General features: G+C 47.2%; 1 protein-coding gene across 1 annotated transcript in view; it reads left to right on the plus strand.

The window, feature by feature from the left end:
- Positions 1–22,189, plus strand: part of GDI2 (GDP dissociation inhibitor 2) — a 43,781-nt gene extending 21,592 nt beyond the window's left edge. Inside the window, exons 7-11 of the mRNA XM_029615506.1 lie at positions 880–976; positions 1,092–1,263; positions 10,958–11,102; positions 11,258–11,312; positions 21,166–22,189. Coding sequence (XP_029471366.1) covers positions 880–976; positions 1,092–1,263; positions 10,958–11,102; positions 11,258–11,312; positions 21,166–21,315 — 619 coding nt within the window. The 3' untranslated portion in view covers positions 21,316–22,189. The remainder of the gene's footprint in view (positions 1–879; positions 977–1,091; positions 1,264–10,957; positions 11,103–11,257; positions 11,313–21,165) is intronic.
- Positions 22,190–26,110: the final 3,921 nt, after the last annotated feature.

Raw genomic sequence — 26,110 nt, forward strand, 5'->3', positions numbered from 1 at the left:
GTCCCAGAACAGATCCCTGGGGCACTCCCACTATTTATCTTTTTCAATTGGGAACATTTACCATTTAGTCCTGCTGTTTTCTATCTTTTAACCAGTTGTTAATCCACAATAGGACACTGCCCTCTATCCCATGACTTTTTAATTTAATAGCAATGCTCCTGTGAGGGCCTTTGTCAAATGTTTTCTGGAAATCCAGATACACTATATCGACTGGCTCAGGTTTATCCACATGTTTGTTTACGCTCTAAAAAAAAAAGTAGCAAATTTGTGAGGCAAGACTTCCTTTGTCTAAATCCATGTTGGCTTTGTACCATTAAACTAAGCTTATATGTTCAGCAAGTTTGTTCTTTATGATAGTTTCTACCATTCTTCTTGGCGCAGACATCAGACTTATGGTCTGCAGTTTCCTGGATCACCCCTTGATCCCTTTTTAAAAATTGATGTTAGATTGACAACTCTCCAGTCTTCAGGTACCATAGATGATGCTGATAATTTACAGATTTCCAATAGCAGATCTGCAATTTCATTCTTCTTGTTGGAGAGGGTTTTCCAGTTGATCTAGGGGTTATTGATTTCCCCTGCTCGAAGATAAGGGGGTTAATTGTAGCTTGGTTACAGGTTATCCTGAGTGACTGCAGGTGGCATACTCTTTTGTACCATCAGTAAAACTTTCCTTCTGCTGGTTGGGGAGAGAAAAACATTCATCTGAACTCATCTGTGGGACTCCAGGAAAGAAAATTAGCAGATAACCAATTTTCTCCTTCCTCATGTAACTACAATTTATTTTCTTCATTCTTTGGTTTGCTTTGGCTATATTCCTCATTTGATTTGCTTCCTTTTTTTTTTTATACATACTAAAAGTAACAACTGCCTTTCTAGGTTGAGTGCCATTTATGGTGGTACCTACATGCTGAACAAACCGGTTGAGATCATGGTAGAAAATGGAAGAGTAGCTGGTGTGAAATCTGAAGGCGAGGTACAGTGAATTTCACAGTGGCAGTCTGACTGCTTTTTAGCGCTCATAATTTTCTTTACAACGTTTTTATGTTCTCTGGATAGAGTAGAGATGTTCTTTTGTCCTTTTTTTGCAGGTTGCCCGTTGCAAGCAGTTGATCTGTGATCCCAGCTATGTGACTGATCGAGTAGCAAAGGTGGGCCAGGTGATTCGAGTAATCTGTATCATGAGCCACCCAATCAAAAACACAAATGATGCCAACTCCTGCCAAATCATCATTCCACAAAACCAGGTCAACAGGAAATCTGGTAAGAGCTGGCAACAGCATCTTGCATTCAGGTTGAGACCTTTCTAAATTCGGGCTCAGAGATATTTATAGAAACCCAGTTTATCTTTTGTAGGGTGCATTCTGTCTTGGGCCTTTTCTAGCTGTAAAAGATACAAGCTGCCATTTTGCTTTGTTAGTTCAGGTGGTTTCAGGGGAAGAAAGAACAGAGGCAGATGTGATGCATTCTCAGTAAGACTTGATTCCCTTTATGTACCCAGATCATTCCAGACTCCTGGGTTTATGCATCCATGCCAGCAGATGGAGACAGAGTTTAACTGACACTGCTTGATAAGCACTGGTGCCGCCTGCAGTTCCTCAGTATTTCTCTGTCTCCAGCAGATGGTGGCTGGTGCGTTCACCTGCAGTTCCTGGTGATTTTTCAGTCTTTTTTTTTCTTTCTCAGTTTTTTTCTCAGGAGCATTTCTCCCAGGGGTCGGGTGCCTGGGGGAAACCCTTCCCTGTTTGGTTAAGGTGGATGAGCTGGAGGTTGGTGACCTTTTTGAAAGCTCACTCCGGCTCCCATCCGTGAGGTGAAAATCTGGTGATCCAGATCCCTCCCTTCATGAGGCTGCCTAGGTGGCTTTTCAGCTTGGGGCAGCTGCTTTTTGTTTTTAGGGCTATCTCTCCTAGCTTTCAGGCTGAGCTGAAGCTGGACAGCTCCCCCTGGCCTTAGGAGAGCAGAGGCCCTGTTTTTGTAAAGTGTGGTTTTTTGTGTTTTGTTTTGTTTTTTTTTCAAAACAGGTTCAGCAGGAAGCAACTGCAGAAGGGGCAATAAGTCTCTCCTGGGCTGACAGGTGGCGTTTTTGGTGGACAGCATTGCAGGGCTCCATATATAACCGCGTGCTATGGTTTGTGGTTGAGCCTGACATGGGTGTGGTGCGGTTACTGCCCGCCTCAGCCATCTCTCTGCTCGGGTGGTGAGGGGCCTTCTCTTTCCCCTCACCCTGCAAAACATGTGGTACGGCTGTCACCAAGAAGACGACTATTCTGTTGGCGGGGGCCGCAGCTTTAAAGATTGTCCAAGACCATAAACTGGAGATTTACCTCAAGCGGATCTTTGAGGTTTCTGCTTTGAGCCTTTGGGCGGCTATTTGCTCCAGCTTCATGCACCGGGCATGCTTGAGTTGGGTGCATCAGCTGCAAGGGGACCAAGCTGGTCTTGCGGAGCGCTTGGAGGCTTCAGTGGCGTATATTGTATGGCTTGGTGCAGGTCTCTTCATGGCTTACGGCTTCAGCGGTGTCAGCCAGGAGATTATTGTGGTTGCGGCACTGATCAGCGGATCTGTCCAAATCTCAGTTGTTTCCTGCTGTTTAAGGTCCGTGTCTTGTTTGAAGAGGACCTTGAGCAGTTGGTAAAACAGGAGACAACAAGGTCCACAAGTTGCCAGACAGTCCTTTCAGTCTCGGGCCCGTTTCCGTGAAGGCAGAAGGACTCAATATGCGAAAAAGGGCAACAGCCCTGCAGAGGCAGTTTGCAGGCTGTAGTCAGTCCTGGGTGCAGACTTCTCGGGGAGCTTGGAGGCCCTTTAGAGCCCTCTCCAGAGGTGGGGCTCTGGGGGCAAAATCCTCCTAATGAGGTGAAGCCGGCCCACTCCGTCGTTCCCTTCTTGGGGGAGTCTAGTGCTTTTTCTACGAGGAGTGGGCCAGTCTCACTCTGGAGCAGTGGGTCCTCTTGATCATAAGAGACTGTTACGCTTTAGAATTTTCTCGTCCCGTCATGACCTCTTTTTGGTCTCCCCTTGCGGTTTGTTGACAAAGCAACGCACAGTTCAGGAGACCTTGGACAGGTTATGGGGTTTAGGAGCCATGGTGCAGATTCCCCCGGAAGAATGAAGCACCGGGCGGTACTCAGTTTATTTCATGCTTCCCAAAAAGGAGGGCACTTTTTGGCCTATTCTGGACCTAAGAAGAGTAAATGCAGCTTTGAAAATCCCAAGATTTCTCATGGAAACCCTACGGTCTGGGATTGTGGCAGTTCACAGTCAGGAATTCCTAGCTTCCTTGGATCTAACTGAGGTGTATCTTCATATCTCCATTCATTGGGATGACCAGCATTATCTGGGGTTCATGGTTCTCTGTCAGCATTTCCAGTTTCAGGCCCTTCCTCTCAGCCTAGCCATGGCGCGGCAGACCTTCACCAAGAATCATGGTGGTAGTGGCAGCGGCCTTGCCGCGCGAGGGAGTTCTGGTACATTCTTATCTCAACGATTGGCTCATCAGGACAAAGTCTGAGGCCAATTGTCACTCAGCGATCAGGAAGGTCATTCAACTCCTTCAGTCACTGGGCTGGGTGGTGAATTTCGCCAAGACCCATCTCAATCCCACCCAGTGTCTTGAGTATCTGGGAGCCCAGTTCGACACTAACGTGGGCAAGGTGTTCTTGACAGACCAGAGCACGAAGAAATTTTGTCACATATTCACAGTCTATTGGCATTGGGGGTGCCCAGAGCCTGGGAGTTTTTGCAGGTTCTGGGATCAATGCTTCCACCCTAGAGTTGGTTCCCTGGGCTTTTGCGCATTTGAGACCATTACAGAAAGCTCTGTTGGCACAATTGAATCCGCTGTTGGAGCTTTTTCATCAGCTGGTATCACTGGATGTTCCTACGAGGGAGAGCCTCTTGGTGGCTCCAAAGGTCTCACCTTCTTCAGGGGGTTGCTCTAGAGGTACCAGATTGGATTATTACTACTGATGCCAGTCGGTCTGGGGAGGGGGCAGTTAGCCAGCTTCAGTCGGCTCAGAGTGTGGTCGCCAGAAGAGCGCTCCTGGTCTATCATCCGCTTGGAGACCAGGGTTCTGTGATTAGTTACTGGCCTTTCTACCGATGGTCCAAGGTCGCTCGTTCAGAATTCTGTCGGACAATGCGACAACCGTAGCTTATATCCGTCGACAAGGCAGTACCAAAAGCCGGATGGTAGCTTGAGTCTCAGGAGTTAATGATGTGGGCAGAGGCATACTTGACTCTGATAGCGGCCTCTCATATTGTGGGCAACGAGAATGTCCTGACGGATTTTCTAAGTTACAGTCTTCTAGATCCGGGCGAATGGGACATGTTAGAGTTGGTGATGTGGGGTTGTCCACGTAGATCTGATGGTGTCTCGCCACAATGCAAAAGCCCCACGATTTTTCAGCTGTAGACGAGACTATGGAGCCGAGACTAGTCAATCTGGCTGTGATGGTCCGATACGGCCTGCTCCATCAAGATCCCATATTTTTCAATCAGGCAGATCTCTTCTGTCTAGCGGCTTGGCTTTTAAGAGGCGTCGTTTAAGGCACAGGGGGTACCCAAAACCGGTTATTACTACCCTTCTGCATGCGAGGTGCACGTTTACCTCATTGTCTTACCTCCAAGTCTGGAAGGTTTTTGAGACTTGGTGTGTGGCCAAAGGTGTTGTTGCTTTGCGGGCTTCGGTGTCCCAGATTTTATCTTTCCTGCAAGATGACTTGGACAAAGGCTTTGCATTTAACTCTCTCTGAATTCAGGTAGCGGCTCTGACCTCTTTGCGAGGGACGATTGATGGAAGATTTGTCCTCTCATCCTGATGTTGTACGGTTTCTTTGAGGGGTCAAGAATTTTACATCCTTCGGTATGGAAGGTCTGTCCATTGGGGAATCTTAATCTGGTCCTTCGAGCTTTGTGTGAACCACCTTTTGAGCCTCTTCGTAGGGCGACTCTTTATGGATTTGACCTTGAATGTTGTTTTCCTGGTAGCCATTTGTTTGGAACGGAGAATATCCGAGTTGCAGGCTTTATCTTGTAGGTACCCGTTCCAACAGATTTTCGGATTCTGGGGTGTCCTTATGGAGGTTCCATCTTTCCTTCCCAAGGTGGTCTCAGCTTTTCATTTTAATCAGACAGTCGAACTTCCAGCTTTTCCCAATTTGGATGCTGCTTCTCCTCATGCAAGGGAACTCGGGTGATGTTCGGAGGGCCTTACTGAGATATCTGGAGGTGACCAATGCCTTTCAGAGATCTGATCACTTATTTCTTTTGTAGAACGGCGCGAAGAAAGGGCTCCAGGCTTGCAAAGCTATCATTGTGAGGTGGCTCAAGGAGGCTATTGGGTCAGCCTATGTTCTTAAGGGCTGCCAGCTGCCGGACGGCTTACGGGCTCATTTTATTCGATCGCAAGCAGCCTCATGGGTGGAGGCTTAGTTGGTGTCGCCACAAGAGATTTGTTGGGCGGCTGCATATTTTTCGAGATATCGCCTAGACGTCCAGGATCCGGAAACTCATACTTTTGGCGAGAGTGTTTTGCGAGCGGGACTCCCCAGGAGTCCCACCCCTGCTAGGGGGCTTTGGTACATCCCATGAGTCTGGAATGATCTGGGTACGTACAGGGAAAGGAAAATTGGTTCTTACTTGCTAATTTTCGTTCCTGTAGTACCATGGATCATTCCAGAGCCAGTCCGCTTGATGGAGGTGGAGAGTATCCGCTGAGCTGTGCTCTTTTTGCTATGCAGATTTTATTTATTTAAGAGTTTTTATATACCGTCATTAAGTTATTCACCATCACAACGGTTTACAATAGGGCACCAGTAAAAAAAAATATGGGTCGTACATTACATAGGTGGTGCCATTAGTATTCGGTAACAAAAAGGCATTTATTTGTGGGGATTGAGTGTTTCATAGCAATGTGACCTGAAGGTTGCCTACAGTTTAAAAAAAAAAAAAAAAAAAAAAAAAAGTTGAACTAATTCAGTAAGGAGCATTAAATTAGGCATTGGGTGCTTTATGCCGCATATCCTTGCTTAATTGCCTGCATCAATTTTCTTTCTTGAAGGCTTGTATGAAAAGCCAGGTTTTGAGTTGTGTTTTGAAAAGTTTATGATTGCTCTGGAGTCTGAGATCAAGGGGCATGGAGTTCCTAATATGGGACCGGCTAGGGACAAAGCTCGCTCCCTCACTTGGGTAAGTCTTGCGGTTTTCACAGAAGGAATGGGAAGGAGTGCTCTGTTTGCTGACCTTAAATTTCTGTGTGGGACATGTACTCTAAGTGCTGTGTTCAGCCATTCTGCTTTATCGTTGTGGATAAGCTTGTGTATTAAGCACAGTGCTTTGAACTGTATTCTTTGTTCTATGGGAAGCCAATGTAGGGTGGCGAGCATATCTGTTATGTAATCTCTTGTTTTTTCCAGTGAGAATTCTTGCAGCAGCATTTTGTAAAATCTGTAGAGGTCTTACTGTAGTGTTAGGTAGGCCTAGTAGCAAGGCATTACAATAGTCTGTGCTGGCGAAAATCAGCGATTGAAGCACAGTACGGAAATGTGGTAATGATAGTAATGGTTTGAGTTTTCTTAGTATCATGAGTTTAGCATATCCTTCCTTAACCTTTATTGATATGTGTTGTTTGAGGCTTAGTTCATTGTCAATTATTACTCAGAGATTGCGAACTTTCTTTGCTAAGTCAATTTGTTGGTGTTTATTGAGAAATATTGGGGTTTGTGTAATGTTCATGCTTTTCCTTTCTAAGTGTATAGATTCGGTTTTATCAATGTTGATTATTAGCTCCATTTGGTTTAGAAGTTGTTTTATTATTTCAAGATACATCATGGCTAGGCCTATTGTTTTTTCAATAGTTTCATCGATTGGTAAGATTAACTGGATGTCGTCAGCGTAGATGGTAGTGTATGATTCCAAGTCCAGCGAGGAGATGGCATAGTGGCAGAAGATATGTTAAACAGCGTAGCAGATAGTGCTGACCCTTGTGGGACTCCAGTTTTCAAGGTAATCTTGTCGGATAGTGTGTTTTTAATTTGAACTTGAAATGTTCTGTTATTTAGATATGATTTAAACCATTTGATTGTTTTGTCTTGCAGACCTATTTCTTCGAGCCTTTTGATTAGTATTATGTGATTCACTGTGTCAAAAGCTGCAGATAAATCTAATATCAGAATATATTGTTTACCGTTGTCGAACCCTCTTAGTATATTATCCGTTAGTGCGAGTAGGAGTGTTTCAGTACTATAGCGCTTACGGAAACCGTGCTGGGATGGGTAAAGGATATTGTTATTATCTAAGTGCTCAGATAACTGCGTTTGTACTGTTTTTTTCGATTAATTTGGCCATTAGAGGTAAGTTTGACACTGGTCTGTAGTTTGCTAGTATTTGGGGGTCCATGTTTTTCTTTTTGATTGTTGGTTTGATTGCTTCTTTCAGTGTGTCTGGCATGTGTCCTTCTAGAGAGTAGTTTATAATTTTTGTGAAAGTAGGCGCGGTGATTTCAGTAAGCTTTTTGATTTCTACTATGGGTAGTGAGTCTATTTGCTGTGGGGCAGGATTTAGTTTCTTGATCATGTTCTCAACCTGATAGTCTGTTATTTCGACAAATTCGGACCATGGTGTCACGTCTTTTACACATTTTAATCTCTTGTTTGGGTGTCTTAGGTATTTTGTTTCTCAGGGTCTCAATTTTGTCATTGAAGAATCTCGCTATTTCATTACATCTGTTTTTTGGTATATTCTCTGGTGAGTTTGCGTTGTCTTTAGTAAGATTATCAACTGTTCTGGGGTTATTCATGTGTTTCTCTAACTTTGTGCTAAAGAAAGTTTTTTTTTTTTTGTTTTTTTTGGCTTCAGAGCTTTAACAGGTGTTCAAGTTTTTTTTGCAAGTGAGTGTTTGTGCTTGGGTACATATCAATACTGAGGAACTGTAGGTGGCACCAGTGCTTATCAAACAGTATCTGTTAAACTTTCTCTGTCTCCATCTGCTGGCACGGATGCATAAACCCAGGAGTCTGGAATGATCCGTGGTACTACAGGAACGAAAATTAGGTAAGAACCAATTTTCCTATTGGGCCTATCAAAACTACTATATAAAAATAGTGCTGATGGCACTCACAAGGCAATACAAGGTCATGTGTTCATTTCCCTGAAAAATGAAGTCATTCAGATAGAGCAGGCCAGGGAGTTTGTTTTAAAGAACTTACAATGTACATGGGAGGAAAGAGGAGATGAGGCAATTGGAAGGGTGGTTTGATGACCCAGCCTAAACCTGTGCTGTAAGATGAAGATACAGAGTAGGTACGGTGACAGGAATCTTGGACCAGGGGATTGTAGCCGGCTTGAAGGTGTCCCCCCACAGGCTGGGGGACCAGCTCCCTGAAGAATTGTCATTAATGTCTGGCACACTGCAGACGTTACCAGTGAACGATTATAGTATTAAGATTTCACACATCTTTCATATACACACACAATTCAATTATTGTAAAATTTACCAAAACCTTTATCTAAAGCGGATATATATCTTACATTTCCTTACCTTGTGCTTGAGTCAGAAAAGCCTGGGCATGAGTGTGACAGAATTTAAGATGTATTTTTTCATTGCAGGCATTTTTTAGTTTAAGATAATTGAATTATGAATGTATGTGAAAAATGTGTGAATGGATTGTAGTTACCGTTGAAGCCTCGACGATGAGCAGCACTGCTCACACGTTTGACTTGCCCTTTGTCAGGTCGATACAGTTATGCCGCGTTAGAGTGCGGCAGTGCCAGGCGCACCCTCGTTCCCCGCACGCACAGTTCTCTTCACCTACCCCTCGATACTCTCTTCTAATTGCATGCAAATGCATGCCGCGTCTGCGAAGCGTTAGGCGAAGGTTAGGCCCGCGCAACCCATTTTACTGTATAGAGCGCCTATACAGTATCCTGGGTGCGCGGGCCTAACGCTTCACGGCCGCGCTGGTATCTGTCATTTCAAATGTCATTTCAAATGACATTTGAAATGACAGGTACCAGGAAGTGGACAGTTATGTTCTCCGATGCTCGGCAAACTTTCCCCCGCTCACCTGCCCTGGCCGTGTCCGGTCTCCGGTGCAGCCCCAGTCCTGTCCCCTCCTCCCGAAGCAAAAAAAAAAACCGAAAAAGTAGCAAGAGAGCGAGGGGAGAGACGGGCAATCCTAGGCTCGGGCCTGCTAGTCCCTTCTCCTCTCCTCCCGAAGCAGGGCGCGAAAAGCAGCCTTGCTCCGGGAGGAGGGGGGGGAGCAGTTTAAAGCGACGCAGCGACTTACTTTTGCACCCCCCCCCGGACATCGGCGACGACCGCGGCTCCAGCCTCCAGCTGTCAGACGCATCGCACGTGGGAAAGCGGCCCCTATGCGTGCAATTGGCTGCTCAAGACGTGACGTCACGACGTTTGGCGTCACGGCATGTGACGTCACGTCTTGAGCAGCCAATTGCACGCATAGGGGCCGCTTTCCCACGTGCGATGTGTCTGTCTGAAGGCTGGAGGCAGGAGCCGCGGTCGTTGCCGATGTCTGGAGGGGGGGGTGGCTGCAAGAGTAAGTCGCTTCGTCGCTTTAAACTGCCCCCTCCTCCCGGAGCAAGGCTGCTTTTCGCGCCCTGCTTCGGGAGGAGAGAACAAGGGACTGGCAGGCCCGAGCGTAGGATTGCCAGTCTCTCTCCCCTCGCTCTCTTGCTACTTTTTTTTCGGGTTTTTTTTTTGCTTCGGGAGGAGGGGACAGGACTGGGGCTGCACCGGAGACCGGACGCAGCCAGGGCAGGTGAGCGGGGGCTGGGGGAAAGTTTGCCGTCTACCCTTACCCCTGCCTCTAACGCTGGGGTAAGGGTAGGCGGTAAGTTAGCAGGGTAAACGCGCGGCAAAACGGCAGGGTAAAAAAGCGATAGTCGGGGCGCGCGTTACTGTGTGGGAGGGAATAGCTAATTCGCTCGTTTACATTTAATATACATGCCGCGGGCGGAAGGGGTCACCCGGGGATTTTAAGAGGCGGTAGGGATGAGTTAAAGGGGATAGTGTATCGCGGGAAGGGCTAACGCGGCCGGAAAGTGAGTAGAAGGCGAGTTAGGAGCAGGGTAACCGCGGTTGCACTTTACTGTATCGATCTGTGTGTCTAGAGACGGCAAGCTCCCCATCTGTTCCTTTAAAATAACTTGGCCTTCAACCATGGTTGTTTAGTAGGTTGGGTAAGGCGGGCAGTGGCAGCCAAACAAAGCATGTGAAGTTAAAGATCTTGGGCTAGCCAGTGGAGCTGCAGGACTGTTAGAAGTGATGGAGGGGATAGGGGGGAAGGGAAAGGGGGGGGTTAAGGTATGAATGGAGAATGTATGTGGTGTCTGGGGGAGGGTTGGGGATTGGGACGGGGGAAAGATATTGGGGTGAAAACACAAAATTACGGTGGGAAGTATGTTGGGACTATGGTTGTACTGTGTTATTTATGCTGTTATGGTTCCATTTTGTACTATACTTTTGCTTGGGTGGCGGAGGCCACTTCCCACCTGTTAATAAAAAGTATTTTGACAAAAAAAAAAAAAAAGAAGTGATGGAGGGGGAGGAGGGAGGTGTATGTCTCAGAGGAGACTTCCGTTCAGCCTTGACCAGTGACGACGCTGAAGTCACACTGGGACAGTCGGCAGAGGTGTGGAATTAAAACCTTGACGGTGAAATTTTCAGTGTTTACATTTTTACACTTAGAAATAGTAAGAGGTCTGTACTCTTGAGGATTGGCCATCCACATTTCCTCCAGTCCATTACAAAGTTTGATCTTTCAACATAGTTTAAAAAAAAAAATCTGGGTAATACGGAGATGGTATTCTCAGCTGCATGCACTGCAATAAGCTTCTAAGGTGTCATTTCTCGGGGTAGGAGGAGATCGGTTTCAAATCGGGAACTAGAGACTATGGTTTTTTTGCCCTGTTGCTTTATATTTTCTCTGCCAGATATCTACGTCTGCATGATTTCCTCTGCGCACAATGTGGCAGCACAGGGAAAGTACATTGCCATTGCTAGCACCACCGTAGAAACGAGTGACCCAGAGAGAGAAATCAAACCTGCCTTGGATCTCCTGGAGCCTGTGGAACAGAAGTGAGTGCTTCCCATTCTGGTACTGGAGCGCATGGACTCCTAGTGAAGACGGTGCTTTTGTGTAGCCATTCTGGGTGAGGGAGAGATGTTAACTGGCACAGAACTGCATTTCAAGCTCTGAAATAACGTGTTTTTACTTTTATTTTTTTTTTTAGGTTTGTTAGCATCAGTGATATGTACAGTCCCACCGACCTGGGAACTGAAAGCCAGGTTTGTACAGATTTCTTTTCCCGAGCAGTGTGCGCACTTTGCTCTGACTGTCGTGTTTTGTATATGTTGTGTGGATGCTCTAAATACCAGGAACCTCCTCTATGTCCATAGTGGTACAGTATTGCAGTGGAGCTTGATAGACCCAGGACGATGCAGAAAAGTGCGTTCAGGTGAACACACACACGTTTACCTACTCTTGAACACTCGTTTTGTGAGCGTAAACCTTACTGCTGATGAAGCGAGGAGTTTTACGCTCTCAGAATGAGCGTTCAAAAATGTGTGGTCAGCCAGATAGTCGGATAAGTCTGACTTAATTGGGTAAGTGACCACGGTTAGCGGCTGCCACTTACCCAGATACATCAGTACTTATCCAGCTAAGTGGTAGGAACTGTCATAGGCCTGACTGTTCCAGTGGTGGCTCCCGCACTCCCTTCTACCCCTCCCGAGTTAAAATGTGTGCTCAGCCCATGCTGAGAACATGTTTTAACTCCTGATGCATTAGCATATTGTTAGCTTACTGCATCTGGAGTTTAAAACATCGAATCTGTGCGCTGTATTTCAGCGCACTGATGATTGCATTGGCCTGCTAATTTGGAAGTCCGAGGAGTGAGCTAGCCTGTGCTGCCCCGGCTGGTTTAGTGGAAAGGCAAAGTAAATTGTTTTTTTGCCATGCACTTTGCCTTTGTCTGAAACTGAAAATGGCTCACATCAAGATTTTGTACTACAGCAAATAGAGAACATAAAATCATGAATCGAGTAACAATTAATATAAATGTTCCATTTCCCCTACAGCAAGCAATAATATGAACTTTTATAAATAACAGGTATCTGCAAAATCATAGACAATTAAGAGACAAGCCATAGCAAAAAAGTCTTCACACCTTTCCTAAATTTTAAGAAATTATCAGCAAGATGAAACCCTTAGGAGGATTATTCCAGAAATATGATGCAACATTAAAACAAAAAGCGCTTTCTTCCGGGTGGCCTGTAACTTGGCAAACCGCTAAGAGCTGGAATTTGAAGAAGCCCTGTCTGGAACGTCTGCCACTGGCAAGGAAACAACTGACCTAGCTTATTCAGTACCTTGAAGGCCAGCGTCAGAGGCTGAAACTTTACTCTGTACTGAACTGGCAACCTCATGATGACAGTCTGCTGAACAAGCACATGAAGAGAGCGAGATTTAATATTCATCTGGAGTTGGGTCACCAGATCTGGGTGGTTTTAATGTTCACTTGGATTCTGCTGTTGAACTTCTAATGCTTTATGTACTCAGGATTTTCATTAGATGACACATTCACCTATTCTCCAGAGAAATCTCCTTCATAACAGTCTTTCTCCCTGTATGCAGGCTGGCTTTCAGATTGCTATTACTGTGGCTCCGGTAGTAAAGTATTTGACCTGGTTTCAAGCAGAGATGAGCAAACTTTGAGCCAAGGCCCCCTTGCCAAATTGGGTTGCATTACATAATGTATGCACATGAAGGATAGCTGATATAGTGTTTCCCTGTACGTACCAGGATCAGTCCAGACGGTGGGTTATGTCCCCCGTCCAGCAGATGGAGTCAGAACAGACTTCGAGGGGGCGTGACCATATAGGCTAGAACACCCTCTGCAGGAGAGCACTGCTTTTTAATAAATTTATAAATGACCTGGAAATGGGAACAAGTGAGGTGATCACATTTGCCACTGACACAATTTTTCAGAGTTGTTAAATCATAAGAGGATTGTGAGAAACTGCAAGAGGACTTTGCAAAACGGGAGACTGGGCATGCAAATGAAATGTGGACAAGTGTAAAGTGATGCATTTAGGGAAGAGTAACCCAAATTATACCTATACAATGCAAGGTTCCACATTAGGAGTCACTGGTCAGGAAAAGGATCGAGGTGTCATCATTGAAAATACATTGAAATGTTCAGCTCAGTGTTCAGCAGCAGCCAAGAAAGGAAATAAAATGCTAGGGATTATTAGGAAAGGAATGGAGAATAAAACAGAATATCATAATGCCTCTGTATCGCTCCATGGTGCATCCTCATCTTGAGTACTGTGAGCAGTTCTGATCACCACATCTCAAAGTTATAGCAGAATTAGAAAAGGTACAGAGAGAGACCACAATAAGGGGATGGAACAATTTCCCTATGAAAGGCTAAAGAGGTTAGGACTCTTCAGCTTGGAGAAGAGAAGGCTGAGGGGAGATATGATAGAGGTCCATTTATTTTATAGAACAAGCCGTTAAGCCCGTTAAAACGGGCTACATTACATTTTTTTTTCAGTCCATTTTCTAACACAGCACCCTTCTACACTTTTTTCTCCCCTCTCCCCCTTCCCCTCGTTCACTCCTCCCCTTTCCTCCACTCAGTCTTACTCACCCTCTGTCTCCCACTGCCTTTTTCCCCTCACTCTCACCTCTCTCCCCTTCCCTCAGTCACTCCCCACCCTCTCTCAATCCCATCCCCTCCCCCTCAGCCCTCCTCCACTCCCTTTTTCTCTGCTCCACAACTTCTTACCCTTCCACTTACATCCCTGTCTCTCACCTCTCCCTCATTCTCCCTCCCCCTCCCTCACTCTCACTCAGTCCCTCCCTCTCACTCAATCCCTCCCTCTCTCTCTCTCCTCCCTCCCTCGCTACTGGCCGCCGCTGGCAGAGACCGATGTGCTCGCCCGCACATGCGCGGTAGAGCTGGTCTCTACTGCGCATTTGCGGCACGTCGGTCAACCTTCAATTATTAGGTTGATGGAACAAGTAAACAATCAGTTTACTCTTTCAAAAAGTGCAAAGACCAGGGGACACACAATGAAATTACTAGGTAATCCGTTTAAATCTAATAAAATATTTTTTACTCTGCTTAAGCTCTGGAATTTGTTGCCAGAGGATGTGGTGAAAGCTGTTAGTGTAGCTGCATTTAAAAAAAAGGAAAAATCCATTAACAATTATTAAAGTAGAGTTGCAGAAATCCACTGCTTATTCTTGGGATAAGCAGCTTGGAATCTATTGACCTTTTGGGACCCTGCCAGATTCTTGTGACCTGGATTGGCCACTGTTGGAAACAGGATACTGGACTTGATGGTCCTTTGGTCTGACCCACTATGGCAAGTCTTAAGTTTTTATGGTATCCTGGATTCCTGGAGTTGCCATCCTCTCATCAGCCAACCAATCAGCCGTTGAACTGTTTGCCAGGCTGCAGGCAACCAACCATTCTGCCAACCAACAGCTCAAAGGCCAAGTTTTGATTCTCTTCAAGTTGCTGAAAGATGCAAGCAGATACACACCACAACTAGGCAGGCAGGCAGATGCACCACACCCAGAGAGACAGGCATAGATACACCAGGCATCCTGAGTTCCCTGTACATACCCGCATCAGTCCAGACAGTGGGTTGTGTCTCCCTTCCAGCAGATGGAGTCAGAGAGAAGCTTGAAGGGTGCTCTCTTACAGCCTGGAGTGCCCTCTGCGACCCTTCAGTATTTCTCTGACTCTAGCAGATGAAGGTTGCAGAACATGCCGTTCCCCATTTCAGCTACAGCAGGATAGAAGTTTAGATTTCTCTCTCTCATTCCTCCTTAAATTCTTTCACTGTCTGGATGGATCAAGTTTATAAAAAAAAAAAAGGGTTTCTGGCTTCTCAGTCACTTCCAAACTTGCAGGCAGAACTGGTAGCAGTATTACCTGGCATTTTTTCAGAGTAGATTTGGTAAGTTTTTGTACTTTTTCCTTCTCAGGCTTCTCTGACTTCCAGGGGTGAATGTTGATGGTCCAACCTCTCCCCCCTCACGACGGCCCGCTGCCCTGAGACGCCGCCTTCCTCGGGGCAGCGCTAGCAGAGATGCGACATTCCTCGGCTTTTTGTAAAAAAGCCAAGTAGTTTTCTGAGTGGAGGTTCTCTTACCCGCTCCTGCCAGGCTCTGGGGGTGTTTCTCATTTATTACCAGACTTTCCCTTCCCCCCATGCTGCGCTCAGTGTGATGTGCTGCCTGCGGAGAGCCCGGGACGCGGCTCTCCCTTGAAGGCATTTGTTCGAGGTGCTTCCCCGGCGGGGAGGGTCCCTCAAGGCTGGCTGGATATTCGGCTTTGCGCTCCCAGACGTGACTGCTCACTGGGGGGGGGCCATCCCCGAACCAGTCTAGCATGGGAACGGCGGCTGTTTTGTTTTCAGAGCCAGGCGCTCCTAGGCAGCCAAATGAGGATCCAGTCGGTGGTTTTTCTCCTTACCCACTGGTTTTAAAGCCGGTTAAACCCCTCCCCCCCCAGCCAGGGGGCAACGCCAGGGGACCTTCCCTCCACTTCCTCACTCGGGACCTCCATCAGGACCTCCACCCCCCCCCCCCAGCCTTTTTTCAGCGGATTTTGTGCTTTTGCACAATGCTTATTTGGCCAGTTTGGAACAGCGCCAGGATGCATCTTCAGGCCCCCCTCCTCCTAAGCTGATTTAGATTTGACAGATCCTCTGCAGTCCGCGGCAGTTCCTCAGGGGTCCACTGCATCTCCTCGGGTATCCTGAGTCAAGGCGGTCCCCTATCTGGATCCTTCTCCCCAGGGTGCTCTGGGGCCGGACCAGGATGATCTGACTTCACATGCACATGGAAGGGGATGACCCTAGGGTCTTATGTCTGTTTCAGAGGGATGAACTTGATCCTATCATCCCCCATGTCCTAGCACAGTTGGATATTGAGGCTCCACAGGATCCACCTGGCACCAGTCAGGGGCCATGAAAGGGGACCCCGTCCTTGCTGGAACGCGTCCACCAGCAAAAATGTTTCCTTTTCATCCTATGCTCCTTCAATTGCTATCCAGAGAATGGGATTCGCCAGAGTCTAGTCTGAGAGTAGGAAGGGCTATGGACAAGCTCTATCCCCTCCAGGAGGAATTCCTAGAACTCCTCAAAGTCCCCAAGGTAGACGTGTCAGTAACGGCATTCACAAAAAGGACTACCATCCCAGTCACGGGTGGAGCCGCCCTCTGAGACCTCCAGGATTGGAAGCTCGAAGTCTGCTTCAAAAAGGATTTTTGAGGTATCAGCCTTGGGGGTAAGAGCCACAGTGTGCAGCTCTTTAATGATGGGTCCAACAGCTGCTCAGTGCTCAAGACCTGCCACACAAGGAAGCGCAACAGGCAGAACACATAGAGGCGGTAATAGCTTATGGAGCGGATGCGCTATATGACTTACTCCGTGTCCTGGCCAGATCAATGGTATCAGCCTCTGCCAGGCGTCTCCTCTGACTCCGTAATTGGTTGGCTGATTCTTTGTCTAAGACTTATCTGGGATCTCTCCCCTTCAAAGGCAAATTACTGTTTGGTGAGGATCTTGACCAACTCTTCAAATCCCTGGAAGAGAACAAGGTGCATAAGTTGCTGGAGGATCGTCCTCTGACCTCCAGGATGTTCAATTCTACTAGAAGCCGATTCCGGGGTCATCTGTGTTTTCGACAGTCAAGACCGGCCTCTCAAAGACCACCTTCCTCACGGTCGCAGTGCTGGTCTCATTCCTTTTGCTGTTGAAGACCAGCTTGAGACAGCCTCCCTCAGGGGGCCTCTTCCAAGTCTTCCCAGTGAAGAATTGCTGGCCCACTCTTCGACACCCCCTCCCCCCCCCCAGGATAGGGGGACATCTCTCCCTCTTCTACGAGGAGTGGGTTAAAATTACATCAGACCGGTAGATTCTGGATATTCTTTAGCACAGCTATGCTTTAGAATTTGCTGGCCCCCCCCCCCTTAAAGGACAGGCTTCTTTTCTCTCCCTGCGGCCCAGTGAAGAAACATGTAGTACGTTAGACGCTCGACCGGCTCATGGACTTAGGTGCCATCCTCCCGGTGCCCCCGAAGGAGCAAGGGTTAGGCCATTATTCTACTTCGTCATCCCCAAAAAGGAAGACTCCTTCTGTCCAATCCTGGATCTCAAGATGGTCAACAGGGCCCTCAGGATCCCACATTTCAGGGTGGAGACGTTACGCTCTGTAATAGCGACGGTACACCGCGGAGAATTCCTAGCCTCCTTGGACTTGACGGAGGCTTATCTCCACATCCCCATCCTCAAGGGAACATCAACGCTTCCTTCACTTCAAAATCCTCTCTCAACATTTTCAATTTCAGGCCCTACCCTTCGGCCTAGCGACCGCTCCCCGCACCTTCACCAAGGTCATGGTGGTGGTGGCAGCAACCCTACGGATGAAGGGGATTCTAGTCCACCCCTACCTGGACGACTAGCTCATTCGAGCGAAGTCCCTGGACATTTGCCAGCGGGCAGTTGACAGTCTTGCAGCTTCTCCACTCTCTCGGATGGGTTGTCAATTTTGCCAAGAGCAGCCTTACTCCCCCTCAGACGCTTGACTTCTTAGGAGCAAGGTTCGATACCAATTTGGGCAAATTCTTCCCGCGTCAGGACCATGCTCTGTCGCTTATCTTTCAGGTACAGCGCTTCCGTTGCCTCTCACTTCCCACAGCATGGGACTATCTCCAGGTCCTGGGCTTGATGGCTTCAACTATAGATTTGGTTCCTTGGGCCTTTGCGCATATGCGTCCTTTGCAGAGGGTGTTACTCTCCTGCTGGAAGCCAGTGTCTCTCAGGAGTTCCAAGCACTCCTTCCACTGCTGGAAGTTGCCACTTGCTGCAGGGAGTGGTCTTGGAGATCCCACAGTGGGTGATCATCCCCAGGGATGCCAGCCTCTCCAGATGGGGAGCTGTGTCAAACGCAGTCTGCACAGGGACGATGGACTTCAGTATAAGTGACATGGCCAATCAGTTGTCTCGAAACCAAAGCCCTAGTTCTCCCATGGCCGCAAAACATCCTACTTTACATGTTCCCGCCATGGACCCTGATGGGAAAGGTGCTTCGAAGAATAGAGATTCACCAAGGTCCTGTAATTCTAGTGGCGCTGGAATGGCCACGAAGACCGTGGTTTGCAGACCTAGTCAAACTCACGGTGGACGGATCTCTGTCTGGGACATCTTCCCAACGTTCTGCGTCAGGGCCCTGTATTTTTCGACCGGGCAGATCGCTTCTGTCTTGCGGCCTGGCTTTTGAGAGGCACAGGTTGAGGAGATGGGGCTACCTGGAGGATGTTATTTCGATCCTCCTGAAGGCTAGGAAGACTTCCACTTCCACCTCCTATGTGCGGGTGTGGAAAGTTTTTGAGGCCTGATGTGAATCCACAGGTGTATCTCCACGTCGCGCTTCAGTAGTCCAGATACTATCCTTCTTACAGCGAGGCCTGAAGAAGGTGTTGGCATACAATTCCCTGATGGTTCAGGTGGCAGCCCTTGGTTCCCTCGTCTGTCACCTGGATAGAGCTCCTATTTCGTCATATCCTGATATAGTCCAGTTTCTAAAGGAGTTCGGATTCTAGGTGGTTCTCCTTTCGAGTCGCTGAGAGCTACCCTCAAAGACCTCACTCTGAAGACAGTTTTCCTGATCCAGCTCCGAGAAGCTCCGAGATCCAGCGGGCAGAACTTCTGCCCGCTGGATCTCGGAGCTTCAAGCTTTGTCGTGCAGGGAGCCTTCCCTCCATTTCACAGATTTGGGAGTATCCTTTAGCACAGTTCCATCTTTCCTGCCAAAGGTGGTCTCGGCCTTTCATTTGAATCAATTGGTGGAACTACCATCCTTCCCTGATGAGGATCCCAGAGAACTTAGACGGCTCGATGTCAAGCGAGTCCTAATTCAATATCTGGAGGTTACGAATGAATTCCGCCTATCGGACCATCTCTTTGTCATGTGGTACGGACCCAAAAAGGGGGAACAAGGCCTCTAAAACCACAATTGCTCGCTAGTTAAAGGAAGCAATCTCTTCAGCGTACTTTGCTGGTCGGCCACCTCCAGAGGGCATCAAGGTTCTTTCGCTCCATGCTCAAGCAGCTTCCTTGGCAGAAAGCCAGGCAGTCTCGCCGCAGGACATATGCAGAGCACCTACCTGGAAACCGTTGCACACCTTTGCACATCACTATTGCTTAAATCTCCAATCACCGGGTTTTGGCTCCTTTGGCATTCAGATCATTTGAGCAGGGCTATCTGAGGCCCACCCTACGTAGGGAAGCTTTGGTACATCCCACTGTCTGGACTGATCCGGTTACATACCGGGAAAAGAAAATTATTCCTTACCTGCTAATTTTCATTCCTGTAGTACTGCGGATCAGTCCAGACGCCCACCCTAAGAGTAGATATGGGTTTTGGGATTGTCGACTCAGTACTTTTGAATATCAGCTCAAATGATTAACAGTATGAGGACTGTTCGTGTATTGCCAGTGGTTCCTTTTGCAAGTTTGTTCTCACTACAATTTCTAATTAAAACATTCTTGTACATAGTTAGTTTGAGGTTGGTTTACTTGATCCATTCCGTGGTTTCTTCTTGCTTTGATATACTCAGGGGGTGCTCCAGACTATAAGAGCACCCTTCAAGCTTTTTTCTGACTCCATCTGCTGGAAGGGAGACACAACCCACTGTCTGGACTGATCCGTGGTACTACAGGAACGAAAATTAGCAGGTAAGGAATAATTTTCTTACAGATAGGCACAGACACAAACAATACCACATCAAGACAGAAGCAGAGAGACACTGAGGATACCCTCTGCACCCCTACTACTACTTATCACTTCTACAGCACTGTACAGAAACACATGAGACAACCCTTCTCAGCAGAGCTTACAATCTAATCACGGTACACAAGGCAAAACGGAGAATTTCATTTTTTAAGAAAACAGTTAATAAGACTGTGAGTGGAATAATGAGTTAAGATTTAAACTCAGCCTCCAAAAAGGTGAGTGTTTAGACTGGATTTGAGACCATGTGCCACACTGACTAAGAAAATCGCTTCTCTTCCTGGGGAAGCTTTTAGAAGAGGCTGCTTCAGACTATTTGTGGAGCTGGAGGAGAAAATGGCTGCAGTACAGAGAGTGCATTTTGTTTTTGTTTTTTTTAATAATGGTTTGAGAAGAAGCTTGGATTCAGTGGGGCTTTCTTTAGGCCTTGCTGCCTTCATGATCATGGCTCATGCTATTTTTTTGCATCGTTTGAAAGATCTCTGTAGCAGAGGCACTGTACTCAATTGGTTTGTTCTTTTTTTTGGATGGTAAGGGTTGGGGAAATACATTTCACAGCAGTGGAAGTTAGAGAGCAGGACCCCCACTCAGTTTAATATTTGTTTAACCACTGGGGGAATTAATCCGGGGGGCTACTGGTCTTAACTTTCACATGTGCTGATTTCCAACTGTTGTATGAGCTTGTTCCTCTGCATCAGGAAGCCCTTCAGAAACTCTCCAATGGGCTAATGGTGGTGATCTAAACTGCCAGAACTATGGTATTTTGGATTAAAGCCAAAAAGTAGTGTTTTTACTTGGAAGGAATGGAAGTGTCTTTACAGCAGGAGGTTTGTATTTTGGGGCTGATTGTTGACTCTTGGATTACATTTTCAGAGACCAGTTTCCTGTGTGCTTTAGACAATTTGTTTTTCTTTCATTACTCCACGTGACTGGCGAGCTGCCTGGGTTACAGCAGCTCCTTCGATGTGGGTCTCTTGGATGCCGAGATGGGAAGGTTGCAGTGTATTCAGAATACTGCTGCGTGCATTTTGATTGGTCTGCGGCTTTTTGATTGTATTTCTCCAGGCCGGAAGTCACTCCCCGGGCTTCCTGTTTTGTTTCACGTGCATCTTAAAATTGTTTGGTTTTAAGATATTGAATTGTAGTAGCTTTGAGCCATAGTTTGAGGACCCCTGATGTGTAACGTGTTAGGAACAGGCTGTTTTTAATTTTTAGTCTGTTGGGAGGGATATAGATGTGTCTGAATGTTAGGTCCTGCCATGCCCCCTCTGTGCGTTAAGTGATAATGCGCACACTGTACTAAAATATTCTCATTTTCTCTTTTAGATGTTTATTTCTCGCACTTATGACCCTACCACTCACTTTGAGACCACGTGTGATGATATTAAGGACATCTACAAGAGGATGACGGGCTCTGACTTTGATTTTGATGAAATGAGACGCAAGCAGTGTGACATATTTGGGGAAGGGCAGTAACAGATTCATGTCTATTGGGGAAATGGAAAACTGGTCTAAAGCATATCTATATATTTCAGGAAGTTAATGAACACTGTATAAGACTGAATATTGTAAGGCCTGCTTTTGTAAAACACATCTTTGAGAAACTGAAGAGTATTGCACTGGTAACTTACCTTTTTTGCTTATCATGTACAAATTTTTGTTATAAGAGGGCTGCTGTCCACAATTGACAAATTACTGTTTGATTTTGGTTTTCCAGTACTGGACATCAGTAGGCAAAATTTTCAGAGATAAATGGTTAATGTTTACAACCAGAGAGAATGAGGCAACATTTTGAAAGCAGTGAATTATGGGCAGTAGATGTATCTGATGGAACTGGGTGTTAGGACAGTAAAATTGAGACAAGCATTGCTCATGGAGTTGCCTCTTGTGCATGGCAAAAAGGAATTTGCACAATGCCTCTAGAATTGAGCTCTCTTCCCATCCATCTCGACTTTGAGTTTTCTTTGTGTAAGGTTCACTAAAAGTGCCCAAACTTGCTGTTGCCAAACACGGTCTTGATGCAGAACTCTAACCCAAGACTTAAGATTTTAAACCAGTTTTTACAGCATTTAGAGACAGCTGTAACCAGCACTCCTTTGTTTTAATCTAATAAGGTGATAAAGAGAGCAGACAAAATGTGATAGCATTTTCTGTCTTTCACAGGCTGTTTGGGATGGGCCAAACTGCATTACAGTATTGATAAGACCGCGCCAGAACTGCTCCCATTTGTTTCATGCCAGCGTGCCAGATTTCTGTACTACAAAGTAAAGCCAAAACCTGAAAACCAGAATGGTGCATTATTCATCTGTGCTCTCCCTGCAAGAGTTGGAATACCTAGATTGGTTTTCCTTTTTAGGCTGTGTGACCCAAACAAATATTGGTCAATGTTAACCTAGCAAGTGGCGCACTCTCTCTCCTGGAGAGGTTTGAGCAGAACAGGCGGTCTACAATGTGTGGTTCTCTATCACAGAACTTGTGTCTTGGAACTTGAGGTATCTTTAACTTAGGCGTCTTACCAGCTGAGATTCTGGTAGGTGACCTGCAGCTATGCACTAGTAAAAGCATAGAGTAGTAATGATTTTTGGAGGCCTTAGTGAACAAATTGCAGCCTTTTTTCCCAAGTAATTATAATTACAGAATATTAAAAGGTCTTATTAAATGGTTGAATTAAAAAGCTTAATTCTAAAACAGCATTGTGTGTTAAACCATTTTAGTGCAGTGCCAGTATCATAAGAAAATTAAAGGTGTCTAGCACTTGTTATGATGCTTGATGCTATCACATTTTCTGGCTCTGCTTGCATTCGATTGAACATTCAGTGCAAAAATTGGAAATTTGTTTGTATCCCAGATCAGCCCAGACAAGTGGGTTTATGCATCCCTACCAGCAGATGAAGGCAGAAAACAAAAACTTTTAGGCACTACTACATAACTGTGAGAGCACCACCTGCAGTCCCTCAGTATTTCTGTCTCCAGCAGGTGGAAGAGCTGCATGTCTGCAGTCCTGAGGGAAAGGAGATTCTGGGAAGGAAGATTGAGAGGACGGCTCCCCGAGGTGTTAGGTTCCTTTGTGGGCCATCCCTTGGGTGTAGAGCAGGGCAAGTGGGGGGTTGATTATTCCTGTCCTAACTTGGCCCTTGTCTGCAGGGGGTATGATAGCCAGGGGTCCTGGTTCCCTCACCCTCTCAGGTCCTTGCCCCTTGTAGTGATCAGCCCCTTCCAGCCAGAAGCAGGGAATTATTTTCTTTTATTCCCTTTCCAGTTGTCTGTTCCTCTTTTAAAAAAAAAAAAAGGGGGGAGGGGGCAATGCAGGAGGAAGTACAGGCTGAAGCAGGGCTCTGGGGGCTGGTCGCAGTGAGCAGGGCCAGATTGTCGACATGGTTGGGGCCGGGCGTCAGCACCGGGACAGTGCCGTCGACTGCATTGCAGGCGGGGGCTATTTTTAGGCCCGATTTTGCATCTTGGGGGCCGCCTGCTCAGCTTGGGAGAGAAACGGGTGTGGCTGCGATTTGCTCAGAGTGTGTGTCTGAGGGGTGGGAACTTCTGAGGAGATAGCCGGACAGTTGGCTGCTTCAGGTGTGATAGAGCTGGTGCAGGAGGCCCCTGGGGGGGTTGTCCTGAAAGCACTGTGGCCATTTTGGTTGTGTGTGCTAGGAGCATGGCTTCGGCTGTGGGGCTGCAGGATTCCCCTCCCCAGCTTTTTCCTGTGATTGAAACCCCTGCCCATGCTGGGGGGGGAGGGGGACCTGAAGCACACGGAACCCGATCAGAGTTCTTCTGATTTGGAGGGGTTCTCCACTAATTTTGTCCTGCTCCTCCACAAGGCCTATTTGGCCAAGGAAGAAGGGTCCAAGCGACTACTCCCTAGAAAGGTCTAAGGGACCCGGTGCCATTTGGTGACCTCTGTGGCTCAGAAGTTCCATGGAGGACACTGGGGACACATCGGGTGACATGGCTCTGAGCAGCTGCAGGGTGGTCTGGGGGATCCGGATAAGGACCTGATGCAGTTTTGGGGGATCCAGATGCCACGGTGGAGGACCCAGTGCAGGATTCCAAGGACATCCTGGTAACAGAGGGGGCGATCCTCGGGTGGTCGGGCTCTTCCGTAAGGATGAGCTGTGCCCTCTCATTCTCCAGGTTCTGGAGTTGGGGATCAAGGTTGCAGAAGAAGGCTCAGACAATGAGGGGATGACCGTGGTCCTATAAGGGCTGCGAGGTCCACCAAAGGCTTTTCATTTACCAAAATTGGTGGATTGGGAATGGGAATCTCCCGAGGCAGGTCGCAAGGTTGCCCGGGCAATGGTTAAACTGTATCCCTTATCGAAACAGACCTTAGAGCCCTGGAAAGTTCCTAAGGTGAATGTGGCCATGTCAGCTGTGACCAGGAAGACTACAATCCCGGTGGCAGGTGCAGCTGTGTTGAAGAATGTGCAGGATTGGAAATGAGATTTTGCTAAAGAGATTTTATTTCGGCCTTAAGCCTCTGGGTGGCTGTCTGCAGCAGCTGTTTCTGCTGGGCTCGGAAGGCTCACGAGAGGATGGCGGTTGCATCTAGTGAGGCTGCTCAGGCTGCCCCTTTGGAAGCAGGAATTTCTTGCATGGCAGATGCTCTGTATGACACAGTTCGCACATCGGCCAGGAATATGGTTTCTGCTGTGGCGGTCCAGAGACTTCTGTGGTTGCATAATTGGTCCGCAGATGAGTGGTTTAAGGCATAGCTGGGTAACCTCCCTTTGAAGGGCAAGTTGCTGTTTGGAGAGGACTTAGAGCAATTGATGAAGCAGTTGGGAGAGTCAAAGGAAAATAAGTTGCCCAAGGACAAGAAGACCACCAAGAAGTCCTTTCCACCATGGGCTAGTTTTCGAGAGACAAGGATATTTCGGTCAAGCAGAGGCTCCGTGGTGACGGCGCAAAAGCAGAGCTCAAATAGGCAGCAGTCCTTTTGAGTGCAACTTCAGTCTCCCAAGGACAGCGGTGTCCTGGGGGAGGCAGAAGGAAGGGTGCCCAATGAAGACATGCTTGTCCACTCCTCTCCAGCAAAGATCGGAGGGCGGCTATCCCTTTTTTTATGAGGATTGGACCAGAGTCACAACCAGACTAGTGGGTGCTGAACAATGGTGTGAGACGGCTACGCCTTTGAATTTTCTCAGCTGCTTAGGGATACCTTTGTGATCTCCAGTTGCGTTTCCCGCACCTTGTGGGAGGTGGTGCAGGACACCTTGCAAAGGTTGAGTGGGCCAAAGAAGGGGCAGTAAGGCTTCCAAGGCCTCGATTGCAAGATGGTTGGGAGAGGCGATCAATACAGCTTACATCTGGAAGGATTATGGGTGCAGGCAGTGTAACATCTCAGCAGGAGTTTTGTCGAGTAGCGACATGGTCTTTGCACACTCTCTAGTCATTACCGCCTGGATGTGGAGGTGCCAGAAGCGACTTTTGGGGAAAGTTGCGCGTGGGTCTTTTGAATTCCTGCCCCGTTTAGGGGAGCTTATGTACATCCCACTTGTCTGGACTGATCTGGGTTATGAACAGGAAAGGAAAACTTGCTCTTACATGATAATTTTTGTTCCTGTAGTACCACAAGTCAGTTCAGAGACCCATCCCCTTCAATCGAAAGACTTCCTTGCTTCTGGACGTAGTTGAGGCAGAATATACTCGTACACAGTAATGAGTGTACCGATACATGTATATGTTTGTTCTTGGTGTTCATTAAGGGGGTCCTAGTTCAGGGGGCTCCAACTAGTTTTCTGCTTGCCCATTGTTAGGGGGGGTGTTCATCTTGGCTTGGGTACAGCTCAATACTGAGGGACTGCAGGTGGCACGCTGATATGTTGCAGTTCCTAAAAGTTTTTGTTCTGCCTCCATCTACTGGTAGGGATGTATAAACCCACTTGTCTGGATTGATCTGTGGTACTACAGGACCGAAAATTATCAGGTAAAACATTTTCCTGTTTCCTAGCCTGTAGCCAGATGGACTCAGGACCAATGGGTTTTGCTCCCCTGCTAGCAGATGGAGACGGAGTGAGATTTCAAAGCAGATGTCACCCTAGATACATCCCTGCTTAGACCTCAGCCCTTCAGTTGCTGTACTTTTTGGAAGGAGAAAGTGTACATTTAAATTGGAGAAAAAATTGAGCCCCACTATCCTGTGGTGATACCTAAAGATCCCTCAGAGATGTGCCTTGGTCTGGTAGCCGATTCCTGGTGTGGACTTTGCTGTTTAAGCAGCTGAAAGGCAGTGGGTGCAGGAAGCCGAGCATGGCAGTGACTGCCAAAG

The sequence above is a fragment of the Rhinatrema bivittatum genome, chromosome 9 (assembly GCF_901001135.1).
Source record: "Rhinatrema bivittatum chromosome 9, aRhiBiv1.1, whole genome shotgun sequence".
Taxonomy (NCBI): domain Eukaryota; kingdom Metazoa; phylum Chordata; class Amphibia; order Gymnophiona; family Rhinatrematidae; genus Rhinatrema; species Rhinatrema bivittatum.